The following is a 16,959-nucleotide window of genomic DNA, read 5'->3' on the forward strand; positions in this document are numbered from 1 at the left end:
GGTCAAAGTCAAACACATAAGAAAAACACTGACAAAAAAAGTACTTTAAACAACTCAAACCCACAGGAAGAAAATGTTCGCGAGGAATCCCTCATTCTTCTTTAACTTTAAGTTAAAAAAAAAAATCTATTTAAAAGACATAATTCTATACTTAGCTTGCCTTTTTTGACAGAGTTTGCCATATCACAGCATGTGTGTAAGTGTTTGGTATGTGCATGCTTCTTGTAATTCATGAGTACATGGATTTTGGGTATAGTCTATGTATGAACCTCTGTGCATAGGTTTGTTAAAGCAAAACTATTTTTCTGTCACATTTTGAGGCAGCAGCTTTTGCTTTTTTTTTTTTTTTTTTTTTTTTTTTTTTTTGGCTCCATAGTGAGACACACTACAATTTCATCTGCTTCACTGTACCATTCGTCAGTTGACAAATCCTTTCAATATAGTGTACCTGGTCTTGCTCGCTCATCATTTTGAAGGAATTACACGGTCTGGTGAATGTGGGAGATTAGAAAAAGAGGTGAGAAAAGGTAACATGAAAAGGGGTGGGAAGAAACAGAAAGGATAAGATGATACTGATCCTTTCTGAATCATCTTCTCATTCACTGCCATTTACCATCAGGGGATGGAGAGACCAAGAGAGGAAGGTTAAGGTGTGGTTCAAAAGTGTAAAGAAAAAAAGACGAGCATCATTTGTAGTCAAATATAGCCAAGCCTAGTCCTGCTCCTATGTCAGATAAGTCGGTCCAAAATTCAAGACAAAGCAAAAATAACAGAGTAAAAGCACACATTGCATGTTGTTGCAAACTATGTGAGTGGAGTTACTGCTGTTAAAGAATAGTGGATGGCAGGATTTTAGGAACACTTTGAAATGTTATTAAGTAAAGGGCACCATTATCACTATAACCTTTTAAGAGCAAAAGTATACTCATTGCACACATTGTCATTGTTATAAAACTTTTTTTAAGTATATTTTGTAGCCTGTCGTAGGCATGCATAGTCAGCATGGTCATTAAAAAAATGGCAGGAACACAGAGTCACACGAAGCTTCATGTTAGCCTTATGGTGATGAATTTTACATCAGTCATACTCAAGTGGACCTTCATGAACTCATGGATATGGAAAGTATAACTGCAGGGTGACACTGTAAAACAATGGTTAGTAATGTTGCATCAAAGCAAGAATGCTTTGGGTTTCAATCGCCTGCAAGTATGGAGTTTGTATGTTCACCCTGTGCCTGCATAGTCTGCCTAACTGTCACAATCTAAAGGTGTTTTGCTAGTTGGTGACTTTAAACTGGCTGTAAGTATGAATAGTCAGGCAGGTATGTTTGTTTCAAATTAGCTGACCACAGGCAGAGTGGGAGTGAGTAGGCAGGGCATGGAGGAGAAAGAGGAGCAGAAGGAAGACAAAAATAAGTAATTATTTGAACTGATAAACAGACTGAATAAGGACTTAGTTGGGACAAAAATAAAGAAAAGTAAAAACTGTATGTATGTACATAACTTTCATTCAATTATATAATGCAAAAGTACAAAACTGCTCCCTGTCATGTGTGCAATACCATGCATTAGCACAGATGAATTAGGTTTTTAAAAAATAAATTATTTCTACACACAAACAATACCATCAACTTCAACTGAAGAAGCTATTTTGGGCATGAATAAAAGTGTTTCGAAATCAAGAGATAGCAAATGAGTGGACTAGAGGGATGTGGAAATGACAGGGAAAAAGAAAGAAGAGCTGAAGGGTACATTAGAGAGCTACATCAGATGAGGGTGTAACCCATTTGTTGTCAAACAGACTGAAAAATTACAGAGAGCACCAACAGTGCCTGAGAAATAGAGTGCCTTTTACACAGAACAAGACAGAGAGACAATACAGCCAGAATTAAAAGACAGGCAGGGGCAAGAGGGGGGTGTGGTGCTTTGGTAGTCTGTATGCATGCAATACATCCACTCCTCCCTGCACGGTGTTTGTGTGTTATGTTGATTACTGGCTACTTAGAATATCAATCCTTTTGCGTTGGATAAATGGAATTTTTTTTTTTTTTTTTTTTTAAACAACAACCTCACTGTTCTACATACTTATCTCCATGATAATGTCCCTTACGGCACCTCATACACTTAAGTTTGTGAACACAATAACTCAGGAAAGAGCCAACATAGGACAACATTTCACATTCATACCATAGGTGAATATAGCAAAAATCATGGACTTGAATATCAGTGACGTCAAGGTCAACATCAAAGTTAGAGGTCAAGTTTTCTGAAAATCTTGTAAACACAATATTTTGCGAAAATGGTCAACTAGGATTTTCAAACTTAAACCCTAGGTGTCACGGTCTGCCGAGACAGGCCGCGTGGTGGTGTGTGTGATGGACCCAGGTGCGTACACAAGTGAGTAGACGGGAGTGAACTTTAACAGAAAGTGAGCCTTTATTATGGCTGAAGACAAAGTGTACAAACACAGCAGGAATAGCGTGACTAAACTAGACTATAACTAAACTGGGAAAACTAGTACTGTGACAAACTAAGAAGACTCAGAGACTATGGTGATAACTGCAAAGACTGACCGTGAAAACATGGAGGTGGGAACAGAGACGACGCAACACAGACTGCATGAAACACATAGGCTGTATCCCAATTCAGGGTCTGCAGCCTTAAAGTACGCAGCCTCAACGATCCTCAAGGGCCGCGTACTTAAAGACCGCTAAGGCCGGAAGTGCGAGGCTTGTGAAATGGGACTGTCTAGCCTCCGTTGCGCTGCCCAGGTTGCCTAGCAACCATGATACTAACAGCTGGAAACGTTTCATACAGCTTTGTTTGACAGAAATGAAGGAGAAAATCTTTTGTTCATTTGTTTGTTTCTTTCTACATGAGCTTTGATCATTCTCTGTAAGATTAAGCTCAGCTATTGAACGGCATATATTTTAAAGTAAAGGCTTTAAAACCAAGTTAGTACAAACATCACTTATGTCACATAACTTTGCCGACATGTGGCCAACAGTAATGTTTTAATGTTCTTCGTTATTAAACATTTGCACATAAATAAGTGACATGATATTCAGTACTTAAAGTTTACTCTTCGGGCGCCCCTCATCCGCCGTTTTTTTCAGCAAAATTATCCACACTATGCATTCTGGGATATATTGGGCCACGAAGTCTACACCACCACGTCCTTAAAATTCAGGGAAATTAAGGACGCATTTGAGGGCCGCATTTTGAGCAGCCTTCAAATTGAGACAGCCTTCGTCGCGTCGCGGTGACGTAATCGGCCTTAAAATGCGGCCTTTAAGGCTGCAGACCCTGAATTGGGATACAGCCAGAGACTAAATACACATGAGGGATGATCAGGGGAAGTGGCCACACATGGGAGCACAGTTCCGGTTCAGAGGAAGGTCGCGCGCTGGACGGATCAATCGGTGGCCGCGTTACAGGCGCACTCGATGACGCAGACTGGGGCATGTTCAGAAACAGCTCCGATGATGATGTCAACGTGTTTACGGAAGCGGTTGTGGGATTCTTCGGGAAACTAGCGGATGATACCGTGAAGACAAAGACTATCACAACGTTTCCCAACCAGAAGCCGTGGGTGGATAAAACCATCCGCGACGCTCTGAGATCCCGCACCGCTGCCTACAACACGGGACTCACGACGGGGGACATGGACCCGTACAAAGCCGCGTCATATAACGTGCGGAGGGCGGTGAAAGAGGCGAAGCAGCGCTACGGGAGGAAACTAGAGTCACAACTCCAACAGAGTTACTCTAGGAGCCTGTGGCGGGGACTAAGGACAATAACGGACTATAAAGCACCAACAACCGGTATGACGAACGCGGCCGTGACTCTGGCAGACAAGCTGAACACTTTCTATGCTCGCTTCGAGGCTGCAGCTAAGGACTCCAACGATGCTAGTGCTAGCGGCGCTAACGGCTGCAGACAGGAAGATACTGCCAGCACCGGAAACGTGCTCTTCATCTCCGAGCATGAAGTAAGGAGAGCCTTCAAAAGAGTGAACACCAGGAAAGCAGCAGGACCAGACTGCATCCCAGGTCGTATAAGAGACTGCGCATACCAGCTAGCTCCTGTGTTCACTGAGATATTCAACATCTCTTTATCTCAGTCGGTGATCCCCACATGCTTCAAAGAGTCCATCATTGTTCCTGTCCCGAAGAAACCCCACCCTGCTTCTCTCAATGACTATCGCCCTGTAGCCCTCACCTCAGTAGTGATGAAGTGCTTTGAACGCCTGGTCAGAGACTTCATCATTTCTTCACTACCAGACACACTGGACCCACTACAGTTCGCTTACCGTCCAAATCGTTCCACAGACGATGCCATCTCTCATCTCCTCCACACATCACTCACTCACTTGGACACTAGAAGGGGAATTATGTTAAAATGCTCTTCATAGACTACAGCTCTGCATTTAATACCATAATTCCCTCCACACTCACCACCAAGCTGGAGCATCTGGGACTCAGCTCATCTATGTGTCAGTGGATCTCCAACTTCCTAACTGGCAGACCACAGGCAGTAAGGATGGGCGGACATGTCTCAGCCTCCACCACTCTCAGCACTGGAGCCCCCCAGGGGTGTGTTCTGAGCCCCCTGCTGTACTCTTTGTACACATATGACTGTGTGGCCACTACCAGCTCCACCACCATCATCAAGTTTGCTGACGACACCGTCGTGGTGGGCCTGATCTCTGATAACAACGAGACGGCCTACCTGAAGGAGATTAGGAATCTGGAGAACTGGTGCCAGAGGAACAACCTCCTTCTAAACGTCAGTAAGACAAAGGAGCTGATAGTGGACTTCAGCACTAAGCAGGAGAGGAACTACCAGACCCCCCGTCATCAACGAGTGCCCAGTGGAGAGAGTGGACAGCTTCAAATACCTCGGAGTTCACATCACGCAGGACCTGTCATGGTCCTGTCACATCAACACCGTGGTGAAAAAGGCCCGTCAGCGTCTCTACCACCTCAGACGCTTGAGAGACTTCCAACTGCCCTCCAAGGTGCTCAGGAACTTTTACTCGTGCACCATAGAGAGCATCCTGACGGGAAACATCTTAACCTGGTTCGGGAACAGCACCATGCAGGACAGACGAGCTCTTCAGAGGGTTGTGCGGTCAGCTGAGCGCACCATCCGCTCCGAGCTCCCTGACCTGCACTCAATCTACAGCAGGCGGTGCTGGACCAAGGCCAGGAAGATCGTGAAGGACCTCAGCCATCCCAACAACAGACTGTTCTCTCTGTTGAGGTCAGGAAAGCGATTCCGCTCCCTGAAGACCAACACAGAGAGACTGAGGAGGAGCTTCTTCCCGCAGGCGATACAGTCTCTCAATCACACCACCACACAGTACTGACCCACACATACAGTTCTTACACACACACTGGACATTCTGGACATTGTTTTCACTTCATCACTTAAATCACTTTAAGCATATTTGCACTGCACAGGACATAATGTGGATTGCGCAACACTGGTCACTATATTCTTCATTTCCAGTTAATACTTGTACAGCTGCTGTTATTGTGTATATATTTATTTATATTTCTCATACATTCTTATATAGTTCTATATTGTGTATTTTGTTGTACAATTATTTTATTTTCAACTTTAATTTGTATATTTTATCTTATTCTTTCCCAGTTAAATTTACCCTTCATTCTAATTTGTGTTGTACAGTTATTTCATTTTTAACCTTAATTTATATTTTATTCCTTCCTAGTTAAATTTACCCTTTTTAATTTTTTATATTTATTTCCTATCTTATTCATAGCCTTTTCCTTTTTTGTTTTCTTTAGGTCACGAGCAGTTGTCCAAGCATTTCACTACATATCGTACTGTGTATGACTGTGTACGTGACAAATAAAATTTGAATTTGAATTTGAGCTGACACACATGAACCTAAGACAGGACAGAAGTGAAACTAAATACACTGACATTGAATACAGACTTTCAAAGTAAAACAGGAAACATGGAGATTAGACATGACATGAACTAAACATAACCACGCAGACATGACTCATGACAGGTAGACGCACGAACCAGGGAGACTGAGTACAAGGGAAGATGACAGAAACGACAACATGAACTTGGCTACATAAGACACACAGACATAAACACATGAAGGGCAAGGGAGACTTAACACAAGGGTAATATAATTACAAATGAGCTAGAATAACTTAATGAACCTAAACAAACAATAAACATGAAAATAGACTAAAAACACACTCAAAACACTGGGTCGCACGACCCAGGACCATGACACTAGGTGTATCTACAAGGAGGTTGAGGGGTAGCACTTGCAGCTGTCGGTATTTTATAGACTATGCAACAGAGCAAGTGGGTAAGCAGTGTAACAGCTTTTAGGCTGACACTCTGTTAGGCCCTTCAATTAAGACAGGTTTCCTATTGGTCAGTGGCTGCATGGATATACAATACCCATTGCTAGTGAATGTTTGGTTCCATTTGGTTCCACATGCGTGCGCGTGCACACACACACACACACCCACCCACACACACTAATGGAGAATGCACAATATAACCTGAGTTTTTGTCTGCTTTTTTGTTGTGTTTATTGGAACGGTCAAAAGTTCAAACAACTTTGCACAAGATGAACTCAACAAAGAGGTGGCTAGTTTTGTTTTATTTCTTTTTTCCTCCCCCCCCCCCCTCAGATGTATTATGTATTATGTATTCAGATGTATTAAACAATGCAGGTCTTTTTTTGTTGTTGTTAAATGAGGCTGAGCGCTGAAATGTTCAAATTAAAAGGCTCCATGTAGACCAACTGGTTTGTTGAAATTGTCACAAAGTGTCACAAAGACACTGGTCATGAAAAGCAGAGTTTTGCATTGTTACCGCCTGCCAGCATCTTAGATTGCAGCTTTCTGATACTTGACACATTGTTCCAGTCAATAATAAGCCCCCAAAATAAAAGAAATAAACTCTGAAGTATATGTAGACGTACATCAGTGTAAATTTACATCAGTGTTGCCGTGGTTTCCCTTCAGGAGGGCTGCATCATTTCTCCTTGGCCTATTAATGCTTCTGTCCCAGGATGATTAGAGGCATGCTTTGTAGGGCTCATGGTGAGTCAAATTAAAGTGGTCACCAAGGCAAATTAAAAAAATAATTTATAAGAAACTGTACCTTGAAAATATGCAGTTCACAAAAAAACCACACGTTAACACAATTTAGTGTCTCCATTCCTACACACTTTTACTTCCTGCCTTACTGAGATTTACAGAGGTAAAAATAGCTATTATTGTGGGAAGATCAGCTACTTACATTTTGTGTCAGTAGGCTATAAACTAACTCTTAGTCATAAAGACAGACATTGGGCTATGAGAAACTTTTATTTAAAAGAAAACAAAAATTAAACAAAAAACAACTTGATTGAGCTTGATTCAGAAGTCCCATAAGAGGCTATGGCTCATATCATAGTGGTCATCATATAAAATAATTATATGAAATAATTAAAATTATTTTACCTTGTATATCTTAGTTCACTTTGCATCCATTATGTCATTCTTCAGATTGATTGTCTGTTACTAATCCCAGCCACATGCAGAACAAGTAACAGTCTGTTATAAATCTCTGACTCAATGCAAGTCATCTCAAGTCCCTCACCTTGGCTGTCTTTCTCTATATATCACTGAAAACAAAATAATTAATAAAATTCTGCATATTTAGGAAGTTAAAAGTCACCTCATTTCACTGATTGACATGTTTTCAAAAAAGAAAACGGGTTTGAATGGCTTTAATTGACTCTTGGGTAATTAAACTGAACTCTCCACGGAGTGCGTAAACACTGAACTGCATAAACACTGAGTAGATAATGAGATTTTAAAGCATTACCTGAATCCCTTAAATAGACTATCATATTTGTTCAAATGAAGGGTTCAATGAACCTAACCAGTCTCACAGCGGCTGTGAATAAATCACCTCTAAATGCTTTCACTTCTTGTTGTTAAGACATTAAGTTGTTATGTGCTGCAGGGCATTCCTCTTTGAATGGTGTGTGTGTGTCTGTCTATATATATATATATATATATATATATATATATATATTTATTTATTTATTTATTTATTTTAGGGGTGCAACGATACTCGTATTGATATTGAACCGTTCGATACAGTGCTTTCGGTTCGGTACGCATATGTATCGAACAATACACATTGTTTTTTAATTTATTTTATCAACTTTTCTTCTGACAATGCTGTCTGTGTTGAGCGCTCAGTGGATCTGCGTTCGACTACTCCGCCTAGGCTGCAATGTCGAGCGCAGATCCACTGAGCGCAGCGCAAGCTAGCAAGACAGAAGCTAAGCTCGTTGCAACATGGCAAATTGAACCTGCCCCACCCTCATTCAGATCTGGCGTTTGAAACTGTCTTGGTTTTCATGTGAAGCATGACCCTGATGGTAAGTGCGTCATGGACAAAAGTAAAACAGTATGTCGGATGTGCCACGCAATGCTCAATTGGTGGGAACATATATGTGTATATATACATATATGTGTATATACGTACATGTGTATATACGTACATGTACATATATGTGTATATATGTGTATATATACGTATGTGTATATATATGTGTATATATACGTATGTGTATATATATGTATATATGTACATATATGTGTATATATGTACAGTGGGGCAAAAAAGTATTTAGTCAGCCACCGATTGTGCAAGTTCCCCCACCTAAAATGATGACAGAGGTCAGTAATTTGCACCAGAGGTACACTTCAACTGTGAGAGACAGAATGTGAAAAAAAAAATCCATGAATCCACATGGTAGGATTTGTAAAGAATTTATTCGTAAATCAGGGTGGAAAATAAGTATTTGGTCAATAACAAAAATACAACTCAATACTTTGTAACATAACCTTTGTTGGCAATAACAGAGGTCAAACGTTTACTATAGGTCTTTACCAGGTTTGCACACACAGTAGCTGGTATTTTGGCCCATTCCTCCATGCAGATCTTCTCAAGAGCAGTGATGTTTTGGGGCTGTCGCCGAGCAACACGGACTTTCAACTCCCGCCACAGATTTTCTATGGGGTTGAGGTCTGGAGACTGGCTAGGCCACTCCAGGACTTTCAAATGCTTCTTATGGAGCCACTCCTTTGTTGCCCGGGCGGTGTGTTTTGGATCATTGTCATGTTGGAAGACCCAGCCTCGTTTCATCTTCAAAGTTCTCACTGATGGAAGGAGGTTTTGGCTCAAAATCTCACGATACATGGCCCCATTCATTCTGTCCTTAACACGGATCAGTCGTCCTGTCTCCTTGGCAGAAAAACAGCCCCATAGCATGATGTTTCCACCCCCATGCTTCACAGTAGGTATGGTGTTCTTGGGATGCAACTCAGTATTCTTCTTCCTCCAAACACGACAAGTTGAGTTTATACCAAAAAGTTCTACTTTGGTTTCATCTGACCACATGACATTCTCCCAATCCTCTGCTGTATCATCCATGTGCTCTCTGGCAAACTTCAGACGGGCCTGGACATGCACTGGCTTCAGCAGCGGAGCACGTCTGGCACTGCGGGATTTGATTCCCTGCCGTTGTAGTGTGTTACTGATGGTGACCTTTGTTACTTTGGTCCCAGCTCTCTGCAGGTCATTCACCAGGTCCCCCCGTGTGGTTCTGGGATCTTTGCTCACCGTTCTCATGATCATTTTGACCCCACGGGATGAGATCTTGCGTGGAGCCCCAGATCGAGGGAGATTATCAGTGGTCTTGTATGTCTTCCATTTTCTGATGATTGCTCCCACAGTTGATTTTTTCACACCAAGCTGCTTGCCTATTGTAGATTCACTCTTCCCAGTCTGGTGCAGATCTACAATACTTTTCCTGGTGTCCTTCGAAAGCTCTTTGGTCTTGGCCATGGCGGAGTTTGGAGTCTGACTGTTTGAGGCTGTGGACAGGTGTCTTTTATACAGATGATGAGTTCAAACAGGTGCCATTCATACAGGTAACGAGTGGGGGACAGAAAAGCTTCTTACAGAGGACGTTACAGGTCTGTGAGAGCCAGAGATTTTCCTTGTTTGAGGTGACCAAATACTTATTTTCCACCCTAATTTACGAATAAATTCTTTACAAATCCTACCATGGGAATTCATGGATTTTTTTTTCACATTCTGTCTCTCACAGTTGAAGTGTACCTCTGGTGCAAATTACTGACCTCTGTCATCATTTTAAGTGGGGGAACTTGCACAATCGGTGGCTGACTAAATACTTTTTTGCCCCACTGTATATATGTACATATATGTGTATATATGTGTATATATACGTATATGTGTATATATATGTATACCTGATTTTAGTCTGTGTCTGTGCCATTACCTGAAAGTAAATACATTCATTAAAAGATAAATGAATAAATAAACTGAAGCCCAAAGCTGGGTCTCTGACAATAGCCGGGCATGGTCACGACAAATAAATAATGCTGTTCCTATACCACTGTTTCCTTAACTTGAGGGCGTTCTGTTTACTAAAGTAATAGAGGTGTTCATTTGAAATGGTTACAAAGTGTGAAGTTGGAGACATGTTTTAGTTATGTAATTTATTTTTTGTGTGTTTTTATTTTGCAAAACTTTAACACAATTAGTGTGTGGCATTACTGCTTTTGATTATTCCTGTGCATGTGGTTAAGAAAGATTTTCCCAACTCAAAAAACCCCCCAGAAAATTTACAGCAGTTCTGGAGTTTGTGCATTTAAATGTTTGCCAAACGTTGTGTATGTACTGTATGCACTCAGCCATTCTCAAACTCATGTAGAATTTAATTTGAGGATTCACCAGATCTGTTATTTGGAAATGAAAGCCTGTCTGTAATTGAAGGCTGATTCATATGCAACCTGTTATTTCAGAAGCTGGGCTAAACAAATGTATATTAAATGTGAATCAATATTTTATACTTACATGAGTGCAAATACATAATTTCTGTCATAATGTTACAGATGGTTATTCTTGTATAATGATGATTTTAATATCCGTGTTTTCAAATGGGTCCATGAACATAGTCGGCATATACTGCTGTGCACATCTTCATTCTTGTTGAAGAAGAATGTTATCACATGTATACCCAAGCTATTGATCGATTGAATATGTTATTTTTTATGTAACTTGTCTATACAGAGTGGGGCCGCATGTCCAACTTTTATTTACCACTCTACTTAACTTAAATCATTTGTTTATACAAGACAATGTTTTAACCTAATTTGCAGACATGGCAGTCTTAAAAAAGAACCCAAAAAACCCTCCAAAAAGCAAGAAACTAATCCATCAGATTAATTGGCGCAGTAGTAGACTGCAGTTGTACCAGACGCTCCCCAGCATGAACCTGCCTAAATTTATGCAGGCAAGCCATTGTGAGACTATTTAAAAAGGAGAAAATGTATGTGTCAGCATGCTGTGCACCAGAATGGCACCAGCGATCATATAATATTTTTTTTCTTGTGTATTTAAAAAAATGAAACAAAAGTAAAAACAAGAAATATTTAAAACAAAAAATGTTAACACGGGTTTCTGTATATTAGGCATACTCCACAGATTATGGAGTATGTCAGGGTGAGGGTTTCTATGTATTGCACTGAGCAGCAACAGATAGACCTGAAGCAGAACTGAGCAAATGACTAATATTATGTTTTGACCTTTTTGTGGGATTTTGCTTGAAATATAACCATATAATATTGCAAACCTTACAATATAAGAGAAATTTAGTTAATGGCACCAAGTACATTGATCTATTATATAGATTATATAGATCAGAGAATGGGATTTAGTTTTTGGGGGGGTTGCTTTTGTTTGTTTTTTGTTTTTTAAGTAAGAGAAAAAGTTACAAGATGTGACTTCTGCATTAGCTCATTTAAATGTCTTTGTTATCTCAGCAACATGAAGACTAAAGGTTGCCGCTTTTATACCCCAAATCACTTTGAGGTAAATCCTTCTGATTAACGCACACTCACACAAAAGCCACACAAAATGTCTCAAAAGGCTGTTCTCTCTAAACAGTTTAATTTACAAACATTTACTTACGTGTTTTGTGGACACCTGTTTAGCTACGTACACTGAAACATGCACACTCTGTTCTGCTCCGCACATTAATGAATTAAACAGCTACATTTTAATACATCAGGTTAATTGGAAGTGCCCAACCATGGATTGAATAATGTTTTATCCGCCAAGCATTGACTTGTTTTGTGCTTAAGGGTAACATGTAGCAAGTGGAACAATGGTATGGATGTGTTGGGTTTTTTTTGTTGTTTGGAGGGGGGTTTTTTTTAGTTCCGGTAATGAAAGAAAAATCCCCATTGGATACTGACGCACCTATTAGTTTCAGTGTGTGGTTTCCCAAACTTTCTAGGACTTGTTTAATTTGTTTTGTCATTGTGGCAGGTTTTTTTCTTCTTCTTTTTTTTAACCCTTTCATACTGTTGTGTGTACTTAACGAGCTTAACTAATAGTCTCCTGAAAATGTGAGTGGGCTTCTTAGTGGGTATTAAAATGAAGAGCTCTACAGTTAACTGAAAAACACACCAGAAGTTCATTCAAAAAGCTTATGTAGGTGTAAGGACAAAAGGCAGCTAGAGATTGTTTGTCTTGCATATCCTGGTCTGAACTATATCTTACAGAGGTTATCAGTTGAAACTCATGTGATGGGTCAATTATCAACTTAGCAAGCAAAAGCTTTAACCTTTTAAAGGGGGCAAATCATGGGTTTAAAGTACCCCCGTCATCTGAAATGGGTTTATCACAGTGTAAGTGTCAATATATCTGGCACAGTGCCCATCTAATAGGTAAACATGATATTAAGAGTCTACAGTATGTTCACAAATGGTGTGTTCTATAGTTGTCATTTTATTTTTCATTTTGTATATGAGTATTAGGTTAGTATCATCACCAGCAAATGCAAATTGCTTTTTCTATTGACACAAAACAGGGAAGTTAGGGAATGGTGAAGGTGCAAGCCACTATCTGCTGTTCTGTTGTCTATGTGGAGATGTCTGAGGAGGGGCAAAAACCTCAAAGAAGTACAGACAGCAGCTGCGGTGGAGACTTTTCGTTGTTTTTAACACTCAGCTTCACTTCAGCTCTTTGTATGTTACAACTTCTCTCTTCTCTGCCACTGATGGATGGACTAATAACAGCACTAGGAAGAGGAGACTACAGACCAGATGCACCACATATTTTTGCCACTGCCCCAGAGCCGTTCACTGCAAGTAGACAGGCAGTCCGAAGTTATCCAAAGTGCTACCACTGCTGAACCAAAATTCCCCTTCCAGTTTCAAATGTACTGATTAGGAATGTAAGGAAAATTTCCAAACAGTTTCCCATTGTTCTAGTACATGAGCTTTGTTTTCTAGTCAGCAAGAAAAGAATGCCGAAAATAATTTTAAAAATCCTAGCTAATGGAGAATAACAGGTTTATACCGAAAACAAAAGGATCTGTTTCAGCACTGAGGCCTCATTGTTTTTATCTGCTTTCAAGTGCAAAAATTCTTCACTTCTCTCCACTGAAGCAAGAAAAAGCTGTCCACCCTCTACTCCACCTCTTTTGTCATCTTCTATTCATCTTTCCATACTTATTCTTGTCTGATAGAAAAGGAATGAACACTACACCAGTCAAGTGGAAAAGCAGACCCTTGATCTGCCTAGACACTGATAATCTGCAGGGATTCAACAATGTTAAACACTCTGAAAGACTTTCTCCCTTCTTCTGTTTGTTTCCTTTCCTCAGACCCTCATTTTGTCTGCTTCTTTTTCTCTAACAGACAGATGTTAGTCAAAGTAGACCTCTGACATCTTAGCACAGGAGCTGGAATCCCAGCATTTTGCTTCGAATCTCAGTGAAGTATGAGCTTCAGCGGGGACATTGATCCAAGCATATCATCAGGTTTAGATGGCTATAAGCTATAGCGGAAAAAAGATCAATTTGTTAGATGTCGATGATTCTGATCATAAAGTGTCTGAAATGCACAGAAATCAGGATAATTATAATTTTTGTTTCTGGAACGGTTAGATTTGATGATCCTGTACTATTTCCATTTTGTTTTTTTATTGTTTTGTATTCGATTCATTCTGAAAGATTTTAAAGTACAATTAATTCAACATTTAGAGAAGATTGTACTGAAGTGGGAAGTTTAGCTTTGGCAGACTGCATAAAACATACCAATTCTCATTCAGAGCAATCATATGTGTATGTGTGTGTGATCGGTAATGTAGGTTTAGGTTGACCTCTCTGCCCACTGCATGAAAAATGTACCCTTTCTATACACCTACACACCACATGGATAATTCCTCAGGCTTGAGTCATATGAACAAGCACATTAATGAATTCTGATCTAGAAACATACTCAAGCAACACACATTTATACAATTAAATACAATTACTTCTCCACTCAGATCCCCACTTTCTATTCATTTATTAAAACACTAGTGACGGGTCTCTTAAAATCCTGTTCGTCCTGTTTATGATGCATTTTATGCCACCCTCAGAACGTCACATTGGGAAAGATTTTACTCAATTATTTTTAAGGTTTATTTGCTTGTTTGTCTAGTGCATTTATAATACACTGCCAGCTGGTAGAAACGCTCCATGGACACTGCAGAAAGAGTATACAACTGCTGTCTGGGAACACAACTGAAGTTAGTTTTAAACAGGCTAAACTATGAATGTGGTTTTATCTGATGATTCAGTTTAGCCCTTCAAAGAACTGGTAGCATTACTGTGTGGTAATACAAAATAATTCCAGAACCACAATCCCACCGTGTCCTTTTGTTTATTATAGAAGTTTTTGAGTTTGTTAGTGACTGAATTACTCGCTGAAAAGAAAATTCTTAACTGACATTGTTTTCTTCTCTTTCTCTTCCCCCCCAGAGTTATATTCATGGCAGCAGTCAGGCACAGTTTGTGGCAGAGTCTCACATCATCCTTCTTCTGAGTATCCTTTAATTAAATTGTTCTTGTTTGTGTGCCACATGTTGCAAAATGCTAATCATCTAGAGTAATATATCTCCATGAAATGTCCAGCAGCTCATCTTGGCAGCAGATTCCTTTAAATCACCATTTCCTCACCCACAGCACCTTTGAGCACTTTTTATGTTTGAAAGAGTGTTCCCTTTTGTTTTTATTTGACTTTTTTCCCTCCAACAAAGTCAAAAATCTCTGTTAAGGCCTTTCTGTTGGACTGAAGAAATTCACAATACAAAGACAATGGGTTGTCCTCTTTTCAACTTTTCTCCTTGCCTGATTTGTTCCAAATTCCAACAGCTCATGATTGAGTGTGTCTTTGCATGTATTTTCTTGGGGTCTTGTTTGGCAGGATATATTTTTCTGTTTGTATTTGTTTACTTCTGTCTGCTTGTATACCCATGTGTACTTGCAGTGGGGCTTCTGTATGTGTGTGGGTAATGATACCATTCATTCCTAGCTGTTCTGTTCACCCCCATAGGAAATAACAGGTCCAAGGTCACACCTGCTGCAAAGCTATATTTATTTGTCCGTGGTCACACAGGGTTTTGTTGGGTTTTTTTGTCAATCTTCTGCCCATCTGATTACACCTAAATGAAACATACGCACCTGCTGAAATGGTAACACAGCTACCTTTGTTGTTAATGCAGGTGGAGTGAGCACATTTTATGAGCATCATAGAAGAATGTAATCTTGCTTAATCTTTAATTTATGCATGCGGAAACAGTTACCACATTAAGCTACAAAACCATACTCAATTAAATGTTTCCTTGATGGTATTATTTATTTGTAGACTGTCTAGCATCTTGGTGGTTATTAGTTATACTAAAGTTGCAACTAATATTGGTGCGAATGAAGTGTTAAACAAGTGTTAATTTGTTATGTTTCCAGGGCTTTATATTGTTTATCAAACATGGTGTGACTGTTCAAAATGACATTTTATATTCTTTAAACAAAGCAAAGAATTTAAAAGTAAAAATATCCAACAAACAAAGACCTGTTTTAGTTGTGTTTCTAAAGCAGCTCTCCTACAGGTAGCTACTGCATAGTTAATATGCTTTTTATTTCATAATCTAAGGTTCACATATTCATAATGTTTGTTACTATAGACTGATGAGGGTGTAGGATGCCTGCAGGCCAAGGGACTGTTTTGTTTTTGTTTTTTTGTTTATTGGTTTGTTTTTTTAATAGTTTCAGCCCTGCTACAGTCTTTTTCAAGTTCAGTTGCTCCTTGTAAGAGAAAAAGCTGTGGTTGCTTTGACATGATGGAAACTTTATATCAATGCAGATTGGTCTATAGTTATAATAATTTTTGTGACACTCTGTATAGCCACCCAAACAGCCACCTTGCTGTACTTTGAGATCTTGTCTTTGTGTCGCACCAGCATGCCATATCTTTTACCCCAACATCAAGAGAATACCTTAGTTTTTCCCCTGTATGTTCCCATGTGGCAGTCTTTGTTTGTGCACCCCATCAGGCTTTGCCTAGTTGTGTGCATTTGTATGCAGAGCATGCTAGAGAGAAGAATCTGTAATTAGGCCCTAAGCCATGTGAGCCTGTGCTTGAAGTGATTTAAAAACAGCTCAGGTGTTGAATGAAAAAATGTTTGCTTCTGTAATATATAAGTGTTTACAATATTGTATGAGTATTGTATGAATTGTTCACAATTATTAAAGTTTAATCCTAACTGCAAATTACTTTTTGCAGTTAGGATTAAAGTGATTTGTCTTTCTGCAGCTGTGTGTTATTAATAATTTCACTTTATGCATGTTCTACATGAGCACAGACAAAGACTTGTTGTTCAAAAATACTAGCTATGTTATTATTCTTATTACTCTTATGTTATTTTCTTGTGTGTGTATATATATCGATACAAGTATTGTTGCACCCCTAATATGTGTATATTAGGGGTGCAACGATACTCGTATCGATATTGAACCGTTCGATACAGTGCTTTCGGTTCA

General features: G+C 39.6%; 1 protein-coding gene and 1 long non-coding RNA gene across 3 annotated transcripts in view; one reads left to right on the forward strand and one right to left on the reverse strand.

The window, feature by feature from the left end:
* LOC309708416 (dolichyl-diphosphooligosaccharide--protein glycosyltransferase subunit TUSC3) overlaps positions 1–16,959 on the forward strand; it is a 106,469-nt gene that overhangs the window by 59,258 nt on the left and 30,252 nt on the right. For both annotated transcript variants that reach the window (XM_082536443.1, XM_082536444.1), the window contains exon 7: positions 14,902–14,965. In XM_082536443.1, coding sequence (XP_082392569.1) covers positions 14,902–14,965 — 64 coding nt within the window. The remainder of the gene's footprint in view (positions 1–14,901; positions 14,966–16,959) is intronic.
* The window catches only part of LOC309708430, a 235,350-nt gene that overhangs the window by 42,353 nt on the left and 176,038 nt on the right, over positions 1–16,959 (reverse strand). The window lies entirely within an intron of this gene.

This window comes from Aulonocara stuartgranti (assembly GCF_965226115.1).
Source record: "Aulonocara stuartgranti genome assembly, chromosome: 6".
NCBI lineage: Eukaryota > Metazoa > Chordata > Actinopteri > Cichliformes > Cichlidae > Aulonocara > Aulonocara stuartgranti.